General features: G+C 39.1%; 1 protein-coding gene across 2 annotated transcripts in view; it reads left to right on the plus strand.

Moving 5' to 3' along the window:
• LRRC28 (leucine rich repeat containing 28) overlaps positions 1-19,683 on the plus strand; it is a 159,994-nt gene that overhangs the window by 96,750 nt on the left and 43,561 nt on the right. For both annotated transcript variants that reach the window (XM_053581801.1, XM_053581802.1), the window contains exon 7: positions 19,461-19,563. In XM_053581801.1, coding sequence (XP_053437776.1) covers positions 19,461-19,563 — 103 coding nt within the window. The remainder of the gene's footprint in view (positions 1-19,460; positions 19,564-19,683) is intronic.

Raw genomic sequence — 19,683 nt, forward strand, 5'->3', positions numbered from 1 at the left:
TGCACACATATACACGTGTATTCGAGCACACACAAAAGGTTTTCAAATATCAGAAGACTTCTGTGTTTAGTATAAGGATAATACAGAAACTTAAAAGTTTTATGAAAAGAGTGCTGTGATATCTCTGCCTATGATGGCAAGTGAGAATCTTAGTTTGGGGAGCCTCTTACTGAATTCAGTTTCTTGATAAAGAAGTTGGACTCGGAGAAAACCAGTTTTTATGAGGCCTCTTTTTTTTTTTGAGACAACTCTCACTTTGTTGCCCCTTGATAGAATGCTGTGGCATCACAGCTCAAACTCTTGGGCTCCAGTGATTCTCTTGGCTCACCCTCCTGAGTAGCTGGGACTACATGCGCTGGCCACAGCACCAGGCTACTTTTAGAGACAGTGTCTTGTCTCTTGCTCAGGCTGGTTTCAAACTCCTGAGCTCGAGCAATCCACCTGCCTGGACCTCCCAGAGTGCTAGGATTACAAGCCTGAGCCACTGTGCTTGGCCCTTATGAGGCTTCTTTTTTTTTTTTTTAGTAGCTGGGACTACAGGCACCCGCCATAGTGCCCGGCTATTTTTTTGTTGTTGTTGTTGTTGTTGCAGTTTGGCAGGGGTTGGGTTTCAACCCGCCACCCTTGGCATATGGGGCTAGTGCCCTACTCACTGAGCCACAGGCGTCTTATGAGGCTTCTTAAAGGAATGTCAGGTAGCTTCTTCAAAAGGTGACTACAGAAACTATATGTAAGGATGACTTAAATCACTTGCAATACTGTCTAACCCATTAACACTCTGTGAGTAGAACAGTAGGTCTTCTTAAGTCACTTGTAATACTATTGAAATCATTAAGACTCTTTAATGATTTAAGTGTGCCAAAGTTCTTCTTAAGATGAAAAGATGCATCAAAAAGAAGGATCTTCCTATTATTATTACACCATGGCAATTGAGTGACAGATCAGTCTACAGATCAAAGCTTTACTCACAGTGGTGACTACCAGCACAGAGGAGTGGAAAGCAGTCATTTGAGCCTAGTGCTATGAAATTTAGTAGAAGCCTCGAAACTTGAATATTTGTTATTGATTCAGTATAGCTCAAATCACTCATAGAATTATGGCTCACCTCTTGGCTTCTGAAAGTGTAGGGAAATATAAAGAAAAAAGTTTTTTTACTAAGGCTTTTCACTATGTGCTCCTGGTTTCCCTTGCATAATTAATTTGCCCAATTATTCCAGTATGCTTACAATGTTTTTAATGTTGAATAATAGATATAAGGATAGTAAGGTTGCCCATGTACAAATTGGCTATGGAAAAGCATGCCTTAATTAGCTCCCAGGAAGTGCTGTGTCAGCCAAATTCAATGCCAATAACTTCTATAGTTTAAGAAAACAAAAGTTGCACTCATGTTAGCAGGTAGAATTTTAATTAACTGTTAATTTAGAAAACAGTGAATGAATTCTCAAACAAGAACATTTGCACGTGACACTGAGATTTATATAATAGCCTATGCATCAATTACCATGTAGTAAGTCCAGAAGTTAATGGAGACTATCTTCCTGCCAATGAGAAATTATGGGGGTTTGTCTACCAGTTCCAGAGCTGTTTCTTGGAGATTCTAGTAGTAAAGTATTTATTTTCTCAACTACAGTTATTAAGTGTCTCTAGGACCTGTGCTACATAATGTTGAAAAATATTAAATATAAACAGATTTTTTTTAAATCACTGTACCTTCTACACTAACCCACAAGTTACAGAACAAGTATAAGTGGACCAGTACCAGGTTACAAATTCAGAGACTCAGGTTCTAGCCTGGTTCCACCACTGTGTATGTACAGATCATACACCGTGGGGTTATATTATTTAAATGGCTATTGATGTTTTGAAGGTTATAAAACCGGCCCTTTATCACATAACAGGAGTCTACTATGGTGGGTACTTGTTTCTCCTTTGTAGGAATCAGACACCTTGTGTGGAAGAAAGTTGATGTCAAGTAGTGGCATAGTTTTAGAAATTAGTTCCCAGGATTTTTAGAACACATGCTGAAATTTCTGCTCTGTTGTAAACTCCATATAGAAACTATTAACTGGACTTGTTTTTTCTGTTGCCTCTTTTTCCTGCCTTTTCTGTATTCTCTTAGGAAGTCTGGAAAAGAATTGCCATTTACTCTTTTTTTTTTCATGTAGTAAAACCATTCAGAATTCAAACCAGTATTGAAACAAGGTAGAAACCAATTAATTATTTTTAAATCTCAGAGATCTGTGTAAGTACTAAGCTCTAAATGTATTTATCTGCAATTTGAAGAGCTACTTTCTGGATGTCATTATTTAATAGTACTAATTTTCAGAGTCTGTGACCCTAAAAAGTTTATTCTAGTACAAACAAAAAGTCCTAGGAGCCGGGGTTAGTCTTGCATTAGGTAGAAAATATGATAACTGCTTTCCAAAAGAGGACCCAAACATATGAGGAAAATTGTTGCCTGGGTGAATTGTTGGGCAGATCTCTGATGAAGGGCATGGTGAAGAAGGAGAAAAGTAGGAGGCAGGGACAAGATAGCTGACTGAAGCCAGCTTTCCACAGAGCTTCCGGTTCAGAAGGAGAATTAAAGGACGGAAATTTAGCAAGTAACCTGGCAGATTAGAGCTGTGCCAAGAGAGAAGGTTGAAGAACACACATCAACCCTGCTGAGGTGAGCCATGACCCCAAGGATACAAACAAAAGGTACAAAATCCATCACCAAGCAAACGGGAGTTCCCTCCCCCATTAGAACGGCTCGGAGTACCCCATAAACAAATGAGCAGAATTCAAAAGTCCTCCCATATACTCCATGGGAGAGACCCTCTAAAAACTGGACCTACTTCCCCTACTAGGGTGCCATGGCACTCTCCCGCCAGGCATTAAACTGTGTAAAACTGTAAATATTCTCTACCTGCAATTCTGAGCTCCCAGCACTCCCCTCCATTCTCACTCTGAGGTCTGAAGGCCTGTCCCCCAGGAGTCCAGATACTTGGGTGATTCTCGAGGGGTGTGGACAGGGCCTGGCCTGTAGCTGGTCAGTGTTGATTCTGCAGCACGGGAGTGAGGAGAGGACTGTCAGCTGAGAGGGAACCATGCCGGAGTGGCAGTGCCCTGAGGCGCAGAGCAGCAGCCATTTTTGGCAACAATAGGGCTCACACCTGGATATTCTGGAGTCACACCCCCTGTCTCTCTGGGCAACTAGAGAAGGCCGGGCATCTTCTCAGGTGGCAACCACCAGCTAAATGCAGGCCCCGTGAGTAAAGGGATTGCCTGAGGCAGTACTGGCCCGGGTGGAACACGGGGACTAGAAAACGCATGTGCAGTGCCGGCTGACTTCCAGGGTGGGGCTGACCCAGAGGACTGCTTTACTGAGCCTAAGACGTACCTGGCCTCCAAGGCATCATCAGCCTAGACAAAGGAGGGCAGGAGGCTAGAACTGACAGCTAACAGTGCTGCGAATACAAACTACAGGGCAACAGCAAAGACAGGGCCTGAGGCGCAGGTTCTGTGAACTCAAAACAGCTTCTCTTCTTCAGGGGAATTTAGCAGAGACAGAAACAAATTCCGCAAAGTTGTTCTCTTTGGTCAGCAACATCAATCAGGGGCAGGGCTGGAACTGAGTGAACACCCCCCCAGTCTCCATCAAGCACCCAAGGTTGTCAGGCCTCTCCTGCCCCTGCCAGATAGAGGCAGAGAGCAGTGGCCTGGCTGAGGAGACACAGATTTCCTTCTGATTCAGGCAGGTACAAACCCCTGGAGTATCTCTGCTCATTGGAGGCAACTGGGTCACATCCCTCCAGGGTAATCAGTGACTGGGGGTGACAGAGGTGCAAGATGGGTAAGGAAGCATCAACCCTCCCAGACTAATCTATATGATGGTTCAGTTCTCCTGACCTCACAGAGCACCAGAGCAAGTCGTATTTGAGTTGTCAGCAGACCCCTGCGATCTAGTTGCCAGAGACCTTTTAAACTCTTCCACCTGAGACAGGTGCTGACTGAGACAATTGATTTGGACCTTTTGGACTGAGCCAATTCCCCGAGGACTATCCAAGTGGTGCACTGGGTGTGTGGTTGTAGGAAGGTTTGATTTTCCTGTTCCAATTGTTGCCTGTGGGGGGCAGGGTGACTTAGTTGCTGGCATTTCTCCACAGCTGAGAGTTCAACCCAGAGTAACTGTTTCACTAGGGTTGGACAGAGAACAGCTGAAAACAAGACAGAGCCACTTAGTTTCTCAGGTCGTAGCACTGTATGGGTCCTTGGCAAAGCTCCAGGGGGAAAAGTCAAACGGTGTAAAATAATCATGGGGTGGAATCAGCGGAAAAACTCTGGTAACATGAATAACCAGAATAAATCAACTCCCCCAAGAAAAGATATGGCAGATGTAACTGAAGATCCCATTCATAAACAGATAGCCGAGATGTCAGAAATCAAATTCAGAATTAGGATTGCAAACAAGATTAATAGAATGGAGGAAAATTTGGAATTAGAAATTTGAGGAGCAAGTCAAAAGTTGGAATTAGAAATTCGAGGAAAAATTCAAAAGTTGTCTCAAGAATTCAACAAATTTAAAGACAAAACCACCAAAGATTTTGACATTGAAGCAAGAATTTGCAGTCCTCAAAGATCTGAAAAATACAGTAGAATCCCTCAGTAACAGAGTGGAGCAAGCAGAAGAAAGGATTTCTGACACTGATGACAAATCTTTTGACCGCTCCCAAACTCTCAAAGGGGAAGGAAAAAGGAGAGCAAAAATGAATCATTCTCTCAGAGAGCTCTGGGATAATTCGAAGAAGGCTAATATCTGTCTCATTGGAATCCCTGAAAGTGATGAAGTGGCTTCACAAGGCACAGAGGCCCTTCTCCATGAAATTATGAGAGATAACTTTCCAGACATGCCAAAAGATTCTGAAATTCAGATAGCACTTTCAGAACCCAGGCACAACTCAACCCAAATAAGTCATCCCCCAGGCACATCATAATTAACTTCACTAAAGTTAATATGAAGGAGAAAATTCTGAAAGCAGCCAGACGTAAGAAAACCATTACCTACAAAGGGAAGAATATTAGAATGACTGCAGATCTCTCTCTGAAACTTTTCAAGCCAGAAGAGGGTGGTCATTGACTTTTAATCTCCTAAAACAAAATAACTTTCAACCCCGGATCCTGTATCCAGCTAAACTGAGTTTCATTTATGATGGAGAAATTAAAGACTTTAATGACATTCACATGTTAAAGAAATTTGCCATAACCAAACCAGCTCTTGAGGATATTCTCAGACTTATCCTCCATAATGACCAGCCTAATCCTCTACCACAAAACTAAACTCACTCAGAAACTTTTGATCAAACTCCAACTTCCACAGTGGCGAAAGGATTAAATATGTCCACTGGACTTTGGAAAAACTGGATACCCAAAATTTTACAAGACTTATCAATATTCTCCTTTAATGTGAATGCTTAAACTATCCTCTAAAGAGGCACAGGTTGGCTGACTGGATACAAAAACTCAGGCCAGATATTTGCTGCATACAATAATCACATTTTACCTTAAAAGATAAATGTAGACTCAGGGTGAAAGGGTGGTCGTCCATATTTCAGGCAAATGGTAATCAGGAAAAAGCAGGTGTTGGAATACTGTTTGCAGATACAATAGGCTTTAAACCAACAAAAGTAAGGAAGGATAAGCATGGTCACTTCATATTTGTTAAGGGTTATACTCAATATGATGAGATTTCCATTATTAATATTTATGCACCCAACCAGAATGAGCCTCAATTTTTAAGTGAAACTCTAACAGAGTTAGAGCAACTTGATTTCCTCCTGCTCCATAATAGTCAGAGATTTCAACACTCCTTTGACAGTGTTGGATAGATCCTCCAATAAGAAGCTGAGCAAAGAAATTTTAGATTTAAACTAACCATCCAACATTTGGATTTAGCAGACATCTACAGAACATTTCATCCCAACAAAACTGAATACACATACTTCTCATCAGCCCATAGAACATACTCCAAAATTGATCACATCTTAGGTCAGAAGTCTAACCTCAGTAAATTTAAAAGAATGGAAATTATTCCTTGCATCTTCTCGGACCACCATGGAATAAAAGTTGAATTCAGTAACAACAGGAATCTGCATACTCATATAAAAACATGGAAGTAAAATAACCTTATGCTGAATGATAGCTGGGTCAGTGATGAGATTAAGAAGGAAATTGCCAAATTTTTGGACCAAAACAACAATGAAGACATGAATTATCAGAACCTCTGGGATACCATAAAGGCAGTCCTAAGAGGGAAATGTATAGCACTGCAAGCCTTCATCAAGAGAACAGAAAAGAGGAAGTTAACAAGTAAATGGGACATCTCAAGCAACTGGAGAAGGAAGAACATTCCAACCACAAACCTAGTAAAGAAAAGAAATAAGGAAATTTCGAGCAGAATTAAATAAAATTGAAAACAAATTATACAACAGATCAATAAATCAAAAAGTTGGTTTTTTGAAAAGGTCAATAAAATAGATAAACCATTGGCTAACCTAACCAGGAAAAAAAGAGTAAAATCTCTAATCTCATCAATCAGAAATGACAAAGGCAAAATAACAACAGACTCCTCAGAAATTAAAAAAATCCTTAATGAATTTACAAGAAACTTTATTCTCAGAAATATGAAAATCTGAAGGAAATTGACCAATACTTGGAAGCTCGTCAGCTTCCAAGATTTAGCCAGAATCAAGTGGAAATGTTGAACAGGCCTATATCAAGTTCTGAAATAGCATCAACCATACAAAATCAAGCCTGGGACCAGATGGTTTCACATCAGAATTCTACAAAACCTTTAAAGCGGAACTAGTCCCTATATTATCAACCTGTTCCAAAGTATAGAAAAAGAAGGAATACTACCTGACACGTTCTATGAAGCAAACATCACCCTGATCCCCAAACCAGGAAAAGACCCAACAAGAAAAGAAAATTATAGACCAATATCACTAATGAATATAGATGCAAAAATATTCAACAAATCCTAACAGAATCCAGCAACACATCAAACAAATTATACATCATGACCAAGTTGCTTTTATCCCAGGGTCTCAAGGCTAGTTCAATATACGTAAATCTATAAACATAATTTAGTACATAAACAAATTAAAAAACAAAGACCATGTGATTCAATTGATGCAGAAAAAGCTTTTGATAATATCCAGCATCCCTTCATGATCAGAACACTTAAGAAAATTGGTATAGAAGGGACATTTTTTAAATCGATAGAGGCCATCTATAGCAAACCCACAGCCAGTATCGTATTGAATGGATCATTTCCACTCAGATCAGGAATGAGACAAGGTTGCCCGTTGTCTCCACTGCTCTTTAACATTGTAATGGAAGTTTTAGCCATCACAATTAAGGAAGAAAAGGCAATCAAGGGTATCCATCTAGGGTCAGAAGAGATCAAACTTTTGCTCTTCGCAGATGATATGATTGTATATCTGGAGAATAGCAGGAATTCTACTACAAAACTCTTAGAGGTGATCAAGGAATATAGCAGCATCTCAGGTTACAAAATCAACATTCATAAATCTGTAGCCTTTATATATACCAACAATAGTCAAGTTGAAAAAACAGTTAAGGACTATTCCATTCACAGTAGTGCCCAAGAAGATGAAATATTTGGGAGTTTATCTAACAAAGGATGTGAAAGATCTCTATAAAGAGAACTATGAAACACTGGGAAAAGAAATAGCTGAAAATGTTAACAAATGAAAAACATACCATGCTCATGGCTGGGAAGAATCAACATTGTTAAAATGTCCACGTTACCCAAAGTAATATACAATTTTAATGCAATCCCTATTAAAGCTCCACTATCATACTTTAAAGATCTTGAAAAAATAATACTTTGTTTATGTGGAATTAGAAAAAAACCTCAAATAGCCAAGACATTACTCAGAAATAAAAACAAAGCAGGAGGAATCACACTACCAGATCTCAGACTATACTATAAATCGATAGTGATCAAAACAGCATGGTACTGGCACAGAAACAGAGAGGTAGGTATATGGAACGGAATAGAGAACCAAGAGATGAACCCAGCTACTTACCATTCGTTATTTGATCTTTGAAAAGCCAATTAAAAACATTCAGTGGGGAAAAGATTCCCTATTTAACAAATGGTGCTGGATGAACTGGCTGGTGACCTGTAGAAGACTGAAACTAGACCCACACCTTTCACCATTAACTAAGATAGACTCTCACTGGATTAAAGATTTTTTTTTTATTATTTTTTTTTTGGATTAAAGATTTAAACTTAAGACATGAAACTATAAAAATACTAGAAGAGAGTGCAGGGAAAACCCTTGAAGAAATCTGTCTGGGCGAGTATTTTATGAGGAGGACCCCCCCGGGCAATTGAAGCAGCTTCAAAAATACACTACTGGGACCTGATCAAACTAAAAAGCCAAGAACACAGTAAGTAAAGTGAGCAGATAGCCCTCAGAATGGGAGAAGATATTCGCAGGTTATGTCTCTGACAAAGGTTTAATACCCAGAATCCACAGAGAACTCAAACGTATAAGCAAGAAAATAACAAGTGATCCCATTGCAGGCTGGGCAAGGGACTTGAAGAGAAACTTCTCTGAAGAAGACAGGTACATGGCCTACAGACATATGAAAAAATGCTCATCATCCTTAATCTTCAGAGAAGTGCAAATCAAAACTACTTTGAGATAATCATCTAACTCCAGTAAGATTAGCCCACATCACAAAATCCCAAGACCAGAGATGTTGGCGTGGATGTAAAGAAAAGGGAACATTTCTACCCTGCTGGTGGGAATGCACACTAATACGTTCCTTTTGGAAGGATGTTTGGAGAATACTTAGAGATCTAAAAATAGATCTGCCATTCAATCCTATAATTCCTCTACTAGGTATTTACCCAGAAGACCAAAAATCACATAACAAAGATATTTGTACCAGAATGTTTATTGCAGCCCAATTCATAATTGCTAAGTCATGGAAAAAGCCCAAGTGCCCATCGATCCACGAATGGATTAATAAACTGTGGTACATGTATACCACGGAATATTATGCAGCCTTAAAGATGGAGACTTTACCTCTTTCATGTTTACATGGATGGAGCTGGAACATATTCTTCTTAGTGAAGTGTCTCAAGAATGGAGGAAAAGGCATCCAATGTACTCAGCCCTACTATGAAACTAATTTATGGCTTTCTCATGAACGCTGTAACCCAGTTATAACCTAAGAATGTGGGGAAGGGGGAGAGGGATGAGAGGGAAGGTGATTGGTAGGATTACACCTATGGTGCATCTTACAAGGGTACATGTGAAACTTAGTAAATGTAGAATATAAATGTCTTAACACAGTAACTAAGAAAATACCAGGAAGGCTGTGTTAACCAGTGTGATGAAAATATGTCAAATGGTCTGTAAAACCAGTGTATGGTGCCCCATGATCGCATTAATGTACACAGCTATGGTTTAATAATTTAAAAAAAGAAGAGAAAAGTAAAGCTTGAAAACAAGGTTCAAAACTAATGGTGGAAAGAATTGTCAGACAGTTAGTCTGTTAACTTAAGATCCATACAGATCTTGCTTTAGGAGTTAAGTTATAATTCTGGAATGCATATTTTTTCAAGAAAATGGATGTTCAGTGCTTCTTTATGAGCTTGCTCTTTTTGCAAGTCTTTGTAACAAAAACTCTTTATCCTTGTGCTGCTTACCTTCTGAGCCTTTTCTACTCTCTTGGGACAGTGCTTTTCTTTTCTTTCATTGCCTCATGTTTTCTTAGCCATTGACTTCCTATGCTGATGTATGAAGACAAAAGTGCATTTAGATCAGGTGAATTTCTTTTTTTTTTTTTTTTTTTTTTTGGATAACTGTCATTATAAATTAATGAAAGAAAAACTTGAGGTGGGGTTATATTATTTAAATGACTATTGATGTTGTAAATTATTATTATTGTTTTTGAGACAGAGTCTCACTCTGCCCCCTGGGTAGAATGCTGTGGCATCACAGTTCACAGCAACCTCAAACTCTTGGGCTCAAGCAATCCTCTTGCTTCAGCCTCCCAAGAAGTCGGGACTATTAGCACCCACCACAATGCCTGGCTAGTTTTTCAGTTTTTAGTCGAGACAGGGTCTTGCTCTTGCTCAGGCTGGTTTTGATCTTCTGAGCTGAAGTGATTCATCCACCTTAGCCTCCAGGTTCTAGGATTACAGACATGAGCTACTGTGCCTGGCCAGATTAGTTTTAAATGGACAGGTGTACAAATACATATTTTTTTCTAAGTTGGAGAATAAGATTTGAGGATGGGAAGTGATTAATGTGAAGAAAATGAGCCTTGTTTTCCTAAATATCAATTAAGAAAAAAATTGCTACTCATTCTCTTTCTTCTCCTTACCACTATACTGACAAAGATGCTGTGCTCATTCCTAAGGTGTAGAGATTTTAGAAAATAAATAGTATGACGGCTAGAAACGTGAGCAGAATGTTTCCCAGCAAAGTATTTTGTTATTCTGGTTCTTGGGTTTGTAGCTTTTTAAATAGTGACCAGGATGTGCAGTACTACTGAAGTCCGGAAGATGTGAATGGAGTTTAATCAAACATAGTTTTCAGTATTCTTAAGCTCAAGGAAGAAAACACAGGCACAAGTCCAAGTGAGCAACGGTTCAAGGTGCAATGCAGAGAAAAGACATTTTGCTCTTCACGCTGGCTGCCACAGTGCTGTTGTGTTTCCTGAGTCTGTACTGGGCAATTAGCATGAAGTCTCCTTCTCTAGGATTTTCTCTAAAGGAATTCTTGGTATTCTGCCCTAAGCCAGAACTAGCCCACCAGTTTTCTGCTCTTTCAAAGGAGGGAAAGAGATGCTGTGTTCATTGCTTGTCTTCTTGGCAATGTCCCCTTCAAGACCTACCTCTGAGGCACAGCCCTCATGTACCTGCAGCCCCCATGCAGCCTACTGGGTAGTACCACTCCCTACCTTGTGTGCAAGTGCCCTGCTGATGTGGAAATGATGTGTTGGAGGTGCTGTCTAACTCACATCATGGTGAAATAGGCAGACAAGCCTTTAAATCCCAGCCCTACTATTTAACTGCTGTGTAGTCTTGAATTTAGGAAGTTTATTTAATTCATCTAAGTCTCAGTAGCACCTACTTCATCCTACGATTGTGAGAATTAAATAACATCAATTTAAAACACACAGCCTTCATAAATACTACAGAAGTATACAGTCAATATCAACTATTTTTTCACTAGATTCTTAGAAAGGGGAGGGACTGTGTGTCTTCAAGTTTATACCCCAAGCATTTAGCTAAGAGCCTGGCCCATTGCTTATCATTTCTTTGTTATCTGTGCAACAGAAAGAGAGATGCTGAAGCATGAATATTTACATCAACAGCAAAGGAAACTTTCAGTCATTCAAATTCATTAAAATCAATCTATTTTAACAGTTACTGATCTGTGTATAAAGTGTCTTATTAAATGGTAATGCACTGTGAAATCTCATTTTGTAAAAGTTAAATAGACTGAAAGACTACACCTATATGAAAGATTTAATAGAGTCTGTGTGTATGTGAATTTAAAAAAATTCATTATTCTGAAAAAGTAGTTGAAGAGTTCTCTTTGTAAAAGGCAGCGTGTCGGCAATTTAAATTAATTTTTAAAATTATTTTGGGGCTTTGCTCTTGTAGCCCAGTGGGTAGGGCACCAACTACATACACTGGAGCTAGTGGGTTCGAATCCAGCCGGGCCTGCCAAACAGTAATGACAACTATTACCAAAAAATAGCCAGGCGTTGTGGCAGGCTCTTGTAATCCCAGCTACTTGGGAGGCTGAGGCAAAAGAATCACTTAAGCCCAAGAGTTTGAGGTTGCTGTGAGCTGTGATGCCACAGTACTCTACCAAGGGCGACATAATGAGAGTCTGTCTCAAAAAAAATGAAATTATTTTGGAATACACAGTAAATTTCTTTGAGTCCATTGTTAAGAAACCCACATTAAAAATGTTCTAATTATGACTAATAAATAATAGCTCTGATTTCTTGAACTATGATAATTGATCTAGCATTGATTAGGCATGCTGGCAACCTGTTTTGGTCTTTTGCTTTGATAGTATGGTTTCAATTGCCTCATTTTTCTTTAAGAGAATGCATTGTTCACCTTTTGACAAAATGGATGAGTTGCATACTGGACAGTGTGCAGTAATGCAGAGCCTGTTGTGTCTAGTCTTGCTTTCATGGTATGTTTTAAAGAGAAATAGCCTAAACAGGAGCTCTTCGTGCCATCTCAGCCATGTGGACTGCATATGCCAGAGCCTCGAGGTTAAAAAAAACAAACCAAGAAAAAAAGGAATTGAAGTTGTGCAATACTCCTTCCTTTTGCTAATTTCTAAGTAAACTTTGATCTGTTAATCATGGAAGGAAAAAGGGAAATATTTTAAACATAATAAAAGCCACATGAAAAAGTTTTGTGATAGCTTTAGCATCTGTGTAGATTAATATCTTCCTTGCTTAATAAATTTATATATTTGGCATTTTTGTACAGGAACTTTAAAAAATATTATTGAATTATTGCACAGTATATTTATTACAAGGTATTGGTGCATTGTTCTTAACAGAAAGAAGAAAATAAACCATCTCATTGGCTAGGAGATGAATGGTCTCTTCTAATATTAATTATTGAGTGAAGATTTTGTCTTAAGATACAAGAAATATCTTAAACCTTTATCACGAAGAACATACTCATATTTCAGCTGCAGGATTGAAAACGCCATTCCATTGTGCTTGGGGTTTTTGCCAGGGGGCGACATATTCTCATGGGGCTGTCACCAGCACCACCTTCACAGCCTGCGGCCCTAAGTGTTCAGGTGTCTCAGCCTCACCAGCAGGCTGTGCTGTGTCAGCTAGAACGACAGAGCTGCCTGTTCTCCTCAGAATTCTGTGCTGTTTTGTGATTTTCTCTTTATATTCAGAAGGGGGAGGTAAAAGACTAATATGTATTGAGCAGCAATCATTTTTCAAAGAATCAAGCTTGGCACTGTAATACAAGGTTTGATCTTCATAGGCAGTCTCCATCTTCTGGTGGAGGAAACTGGCTGAGAGCATTTCATCTCTCCTGGTGTCAGGAAGCACTTAGTAAGTGGAAAACCAGGACGCAGACTCAGTTATGTCTCCAAAGCCCACTACAAGATGTAATTTTCATACTGCCTTTCCCCACTGTATAGCAGATTGTGTTATTTGGACAAATGAAGTATCTATATTTAAAGGTCCTTCAACCTTTCCAAGGATCAGTGAATACGAAAGCAATCTATGAAATTTAAATCACTATGCAATGTTTTTTAAGCATCAGAATATAAAATTACCAAAGAATTTTATAGTGCTACTTTAGTAAACATGTGTATACATATCTGCTGGTATAAAAGACTAGACATTTATAACATAGATGGGAAAAACATAAATATTAGAATCCATTTGCAAGAATTCCTATTTTAGATTACTTCACTACTTTTCTGATATGTATACAAATCCTTTAGTCAAAAAATAGAAATCTGTAAACTTTAAAGGGATATTAAAAACTCTGGAATTAAAAAAATGAAACTACATTGATAAAATACAAATAAAATAATCTCTGTTCTCAGATGTGCCTTTCAGAGCCCCAAGGTGGCTCGAGAAAAAAAGAAATATGCTTTCTTTAGATTTAGGTAGTGATAAGGAGTGCAGTATGCTAAGGAAGACAGCAAGAGCACAGACTTAGAGTCATACAACCTGGGTTTACATCCTTGTTCTACTTACTAGATATGTGGCCTTAGTTTCCTTATCTGTATAATGGTGAAAATAAAGCTGTCCCTCAAGTTTAGTGACAACTACAAACAAAGTTTAAAAATTATCAAGCATAGGGCGGTGCCTGTGGCTCAAAGGAGTAGGGCGCTGGCCCCATATGCCGGAGGTGGTGGGTTCAAACCCAGGCCCGGCCAAAAACTGCAAAAAAAAAAAAAAAAAAATTATCAAGCATAATTCTTGGCATGCAGCCCTCTCAATATATGTCAGTTATCATTCTCATTATCATTAGTAAGTGACATATTTGGAAGTGTGGCCTATTGGCATGCAGCAAATGGTACTAACACTTTTCTATACTCTAATTGCACAGAGAACAGTTGGGAGGCAACAGCCTGTGGAGACAGTGCTTCATCCCTCAAGCAAGGACACAGTATGGGACATGACAGAGAAAGCACCTGTCTTCTCTAACACACACAGAAGAGCTCATGCAAACTAAATGAGGCAACACGCAAAGACCACGCTACAGAGTTAAATACAAGTTGACACCTGCTACTTCTCATGCACTTTAGTGTTCTTTCCTATATTAGTTTTATAGAAAAAAAATTACGGGTCAATACTTTTTAAATGCTATTTGGTTTAGATATTATCTTAGGTTTTCAACATTTTACAGAAATCAGCTTCCATCTCCTAACCACTTTGTGGAATATAATTTTTTATGTATGCCCATAATGGTATGAACTATTTTATGTTAAAGCTGAAAGAAAACCAGTATTGATTATGTTTAAATTTGTTATACATTAGCCGGCATAATACCACCTGCACATCAGTATTTAATATAGATACTTCATCTGTCCAAAGAACACAATCTGCTATACAGTGGGGAAAGGCAGTATGAAAATTACATCTTGTAGTGGGCTTTGGAGTCATAACTGAGTCTGCATCCTGGTTTTCCACTTACTAAGGTGGGAATGAAGAACAATGTCAAATGGGAGCTGAACCCGGAAATAATTGCCTGCTACTTTTTCAAGAATCTTGGTGCTGTGGTCGCCCCACATGCATTAAAGTTACCAGAAGAGCCTTTCACACGGTGGGGCTTGACACTGAGAACACCTACGTCTGTGGTGAACTTTGAGAAGCCCAAGACCAAAAGATAGAAGTACTGGTTGTCTCAGCAAGCTGCCAAGGAGATGGCCTCCACCAGCTCCCCACCTGTCTCTCCAAGACGACAAAGCAGAATCAGAGGAGCAGTGGAACAAAAATGGGCCTTGGTCTCACTCCAGGCTCTTCCCCAAATATGGAACTTCAGAGAACATGTAAAGGCATCAGACTAAACTGCATGAACATATTGAATTCTATTTGCCATCTTCATCTTTAACTTTGACCACTTCCAGCCTTACTGGATGGTCCTGCTCAAGAGTTACCAGGCTGGGGCGGCGCCTGTGGCTCAGTGAGTAGGGCGCCGACCCCATATGCTGAGGGTGGCGGGTTCAAACCCAGCCCCAGCCAAACTGCAACAAAAAAATAGCCGGGTGCTGTGGCGGGCGCCTGTAGTCCCAGGTACTCGGGAGGCTGAGGCAAGAGAATTGCTTAAGCCCAGTAGCTGGAGGTTGCTGTGAGCTGTGTGATGCCACAGCACTCTACCAAGGGCCATAAAGTGAGACTCTGTCTCTACAAAAAAAAAATAGTTACCAGGCTGTAGATTTGATAAGATGGATGTCACAGAACTGAAACAGCCCAGGTCCTGTTTAGCCTCTTCCTCCATGTGAGTTCACTGGAACAAACAAGAAAAATGCCCATTCTCTCTAGTACTTGACTTATTCTCATCATCCAAACTGAGCATTTGTATCTCAAGCAGAAATAAAAAGGTTGTGTTCTTTTTAGGTGATGTTTACGGGCTTAAGTACACTGGGGACTAGACATCCAAGTGGAATGTCCTCTAGAGCAGCTAAAGTCTGCTGCTTTAAAGGAGAGAAGAGGAGAATGCATTAGCAGGCTACATCCACTGTTTCTGTGAGGTTGCTCTTAATAAGCTGAGTATATCTTTGGTTTTAAAACTTACTCTTGGCTCGGCACCCATAGCTCAGTGGTTGGAGCACTGGCCACATAAACTGGGGCTAGTGGGTTCGAACCAGCCCAGGCTTGCTAAATAACGACGACAACTACAACAAAAATATAGCCAGGCATTGTGGCCTGTAGTCCCAGCTACCTGGGAGACTGAGGCAAAATAATCACTTAAGCCCAAGATTTGAGGTTGCTGTGAGCTGTGACTCCACAGTACGCTATTGAGGGAGACATAGTGAGACTCTGTCTCTAAAAAAAAAAAAAAAAAAGCTTACTAGATATTTTGATAAAGTTGTTGATATGAATAAGCATAATGGATGCTACTTCTCCAAGGGAGATCTTAATAAGGCTTAAGGGTAATTGTTGTAGAAAATGAAGCTGGGATGAAAGAAGCTTTAAAAGGGAACTTCAGTATTGTTTCCTGAAATGACTCCTGAAATTCTGAAAAAGAAGATACCCAGATTTTCAGACCAAGGTTGAGATGTGGAGCTAGTCATTCGGTAATCCTCAAATAGCTGCAATGATGGGAGATAAGGAAGTACAAATGTTCAGATTGTGCCACAGTCCCTCAAATACAGTGTGAGGTCATGGGGTTTGGGGATGTAAAAATGGGGCAATGGATTCCTTTGCTGTCCTTAATCGTTTAATAGTGAGCACCACCAATGTTCATAAAACAAGCATAAAACAAGCTGTTGGTACAAATGATACCTCTAGCTGGGTTTGTTCATTTCGCAAATACAGAAAGCTTTACAGAAATCAAAAGAAAATAGGTGTATTAAAACGTGACATTATTCTAAGTTTAAATATTATGTTTATACCAAAGCCAAAATTTATTAAAAGTCCACTTTTCTGGCTTTAGAAGAAATCTAATGTGCTATCTATTGCACCATAAAGCCATCTTACTTTTCTGGCTTTAATGGAGGCAAACTCATCAAAAGTGTTTTTTATTTAAACCCTTGCCTGCTAAAAAATACATAAAAACTTGTATACATTGTGTGATCTCTGTTCAGTGCTATTTTCCATTGCAGAAGGGAATATATACAATAAATTTTGTGTATATTTAAGGCTACAACATGTTATGGGATACAAATAAATGGTAAAATGGTTACTGTTTAGATGCAGGTTAACATGTTTTAGAATCTTACATAGTTTTTTGTGACAAGAAAAGCTAAAACTATTTAAGAAAAATCCCTAATATAATTTCATTGACTTTGATCTTCATGTTATACATTAGTTCTCTAAAGTTTTTCATCCGACATATCTGCTCTTTGCATCCTTTGACCTGCCCATCCTGATAATTACTCTCCTATCTTTCGCCCGTGGTAACCGCTGTTGCTTTCTCTTTTTCTGTGTATTTGAACTATTTCTTTTTTTTAAAAAAATCCATTTTATTAGTTAGATCATGCAGTATTTTTCTTTTTGTATCTAATTTCTCTCACTTAGCATAACGTCCTTTTGTTCCACTAGGTTGTGGAAGATGGCAGGCTAATTTTAGTATACATACAGACCACATTTTCTTTATCCATGCCTTTGTCAATAAGCATTTAGGTTGTTTCTCTATCTTGGCTGTGGTAAACAATGCTGCCATGAACATGGGAGTGCAGATAGCTTCATGAGGTGGTGATTTCACCTCTTTTGAGTATATATATACAAGAAGAGGGATTTCTAGGTCATGTGGTAGTTAGTTCTATTTTTAATTTCTTTAGGAACCTCCACATTGTTTTCCACAATGGCTATACCAATCTATATACCCATCAATAGTGTATTAAGGTTCCCTTTTCTTTATACCCTTGCCAACATTTATCTCAGCAGTGGAGAGAGGGACATGATGTCAACCCTCCCTTCTCTCCCCCATAGGAGCTGGCCCTCACCTCAGCCTCTGTTACCTTCCCCAAATTCCTATGACAAATTGTCCAGAACCCATCTATGAACCATAAGGCTGGTGTAAAGCCTCTCTAATGGAAGTGACCATATTGTGTAACAGTTTTTATTTTTCCTGTCTTTGTTCACATCTTGTAATGCTGTGTTTATGTCTTTATCTCCAAGGCCTAGAATAGTGTCTATAAGGTCCTTAATGGGTTTTCTTTTGAACTGTCAATCTAAAAACTTCTAATTTAGCTCTCTGCCCTTTTTCACAAGCAAAATCCTAGAAAAGCCTTTCAAAGATTATGTTCTTGCTTCAGAAAGCAGAGGGTTAGCAAGACTGCTGAGGACTCTGTTGTGTGCCTCTGTGACAATAAAAACAAGTAGCCCTACTAGGTGAGTGTTAGGAGTAGAAAGGAGAGCTGGCCAGACACTCCTGGGCATGTGAGGAGGGATAGCCTGGACTTTGGGAAACATCTCTGATGCCTATACTGGCTGGAAGTCTCCCTCTGAATTTTGAACCTTATTTCCTTACTTAATCCTCTTCTAGTCTTTGCTTTTCCCATTGCCCTGCTCCTATTTCTGGCATTCCTGTTTCTGTTACAAACCTTCTTTTGGTGCCCCCATTATAGCTCACAGATCTTGTCCACCTCACCTTCATGCCTCACGAGGACTGGGATTTGGGTTTGGCTTCACTTCTTCCTCACCCTGAAACCGGGGGCAGTTCTGTCCATTCCCACATCCATAGGGATCAGGAGACCCCAGTCCAGCTAGCACCTGATTCCCAGCCCTCCTATACCCACTTCCTATCTCTCTGCCCAGGGAGGGGGAAATCTTGATATAGAGTGTTAAAGAAAAAATTATTCAATGACACTTGTTAGCATGTAAGGAAAACTTTGTTTGAAACCATCACCATAGCTAAGGGGACCACTGTGACAAAGTCTTGCAATGAGTCAACTCTGAATAAAGCATGAGCAGTGGGACTTTATAGCCAAGGAATAGGATGGAGGTCACTGGATGGAAAATAGTTTTAAGAGGTAATTTTAAGATTAAAGGGGGATTCTTGCTGAAGACAGGCCAGGGTGAGTAGACCAGGGGAGGAGGGGTGGTGAGAAACCCAGTCAGATAACCAGAGTGATGCGTTCTTGCTGACGTAGCAGGGTTCATTGCTAAAACTGGATTTTACAGGGAAGTCCACAAACGGACTTAAGAAAAGTTTTAGAATCCGGACCAACGCAAGCAAGTCTTCATCAACAAGCAGAACTAGGCTTTTAGGCTGACCCATCAACTTACTTTGTATAACATTTTCTGTGGAGGAAAATGAAAATAAATGACCTACAGCAAACTTTATTCTTTTTTTTTATTTAATAATTATGTTGTGAATAAATGCACTTGTAAGGATATTTTGAGATTTTTCTTTTTGCAAACTTTATTCTTAAATTTAAATTGTCTATAAAACATGATAGAATTTTTATGTAGGAAGAAATTTAATAACATTCTGGTTCCAGTTATCTCATTTTACACTTTAAGAAACAGAGGTCTAATTTGGTTAAGTAATTTTCCTAAAGTCATGTTTTCTAATACAGAATCTAACATAGCTGCTGATAAAATTTCACACTCAGATCTAAACCTATAACATTTTTTCTTCCAGAATAGAAATTGTTGAATACTTCTAATATTATGTATTAAATTTTTATTTCATATTGTGATGGTGCCTATTTATAGGAATTATAGTACTTTTCTTTCTAATACAGATTTAGGTCGATCTCGAGAACTACAGTATGTATACGTGGATAACAACATTCACCTGAAAGGCTTGCCATCTTATCTGTACAATAAAGTCATCGGCTGCAGTGGGTAAGGCCGATTTCACATTTTGAACTCAAAAACAGGTGAACTACTTTTGATAATTCTATTCAATTTTGTCTTTGGCCTTAATACGCTAAATCACATATCCTTAGAAACTAAGAATATTGG

Source organism: Nycticebus coucang, chromosome 2 (genome assembly GCF_027406575.1).
Source record: "Nycticebus coucang isolate mNycCou1 chromosome 2, mNycCou1.pri, whole genome shotgun sequence".
In the NCBI taxonomy this organism is placed as follows: Eukaryota; Metazoa; Chordata; class Mammalia; order Primates; family Lorisidae; genus Nycticebus; species Nycticebus coucang.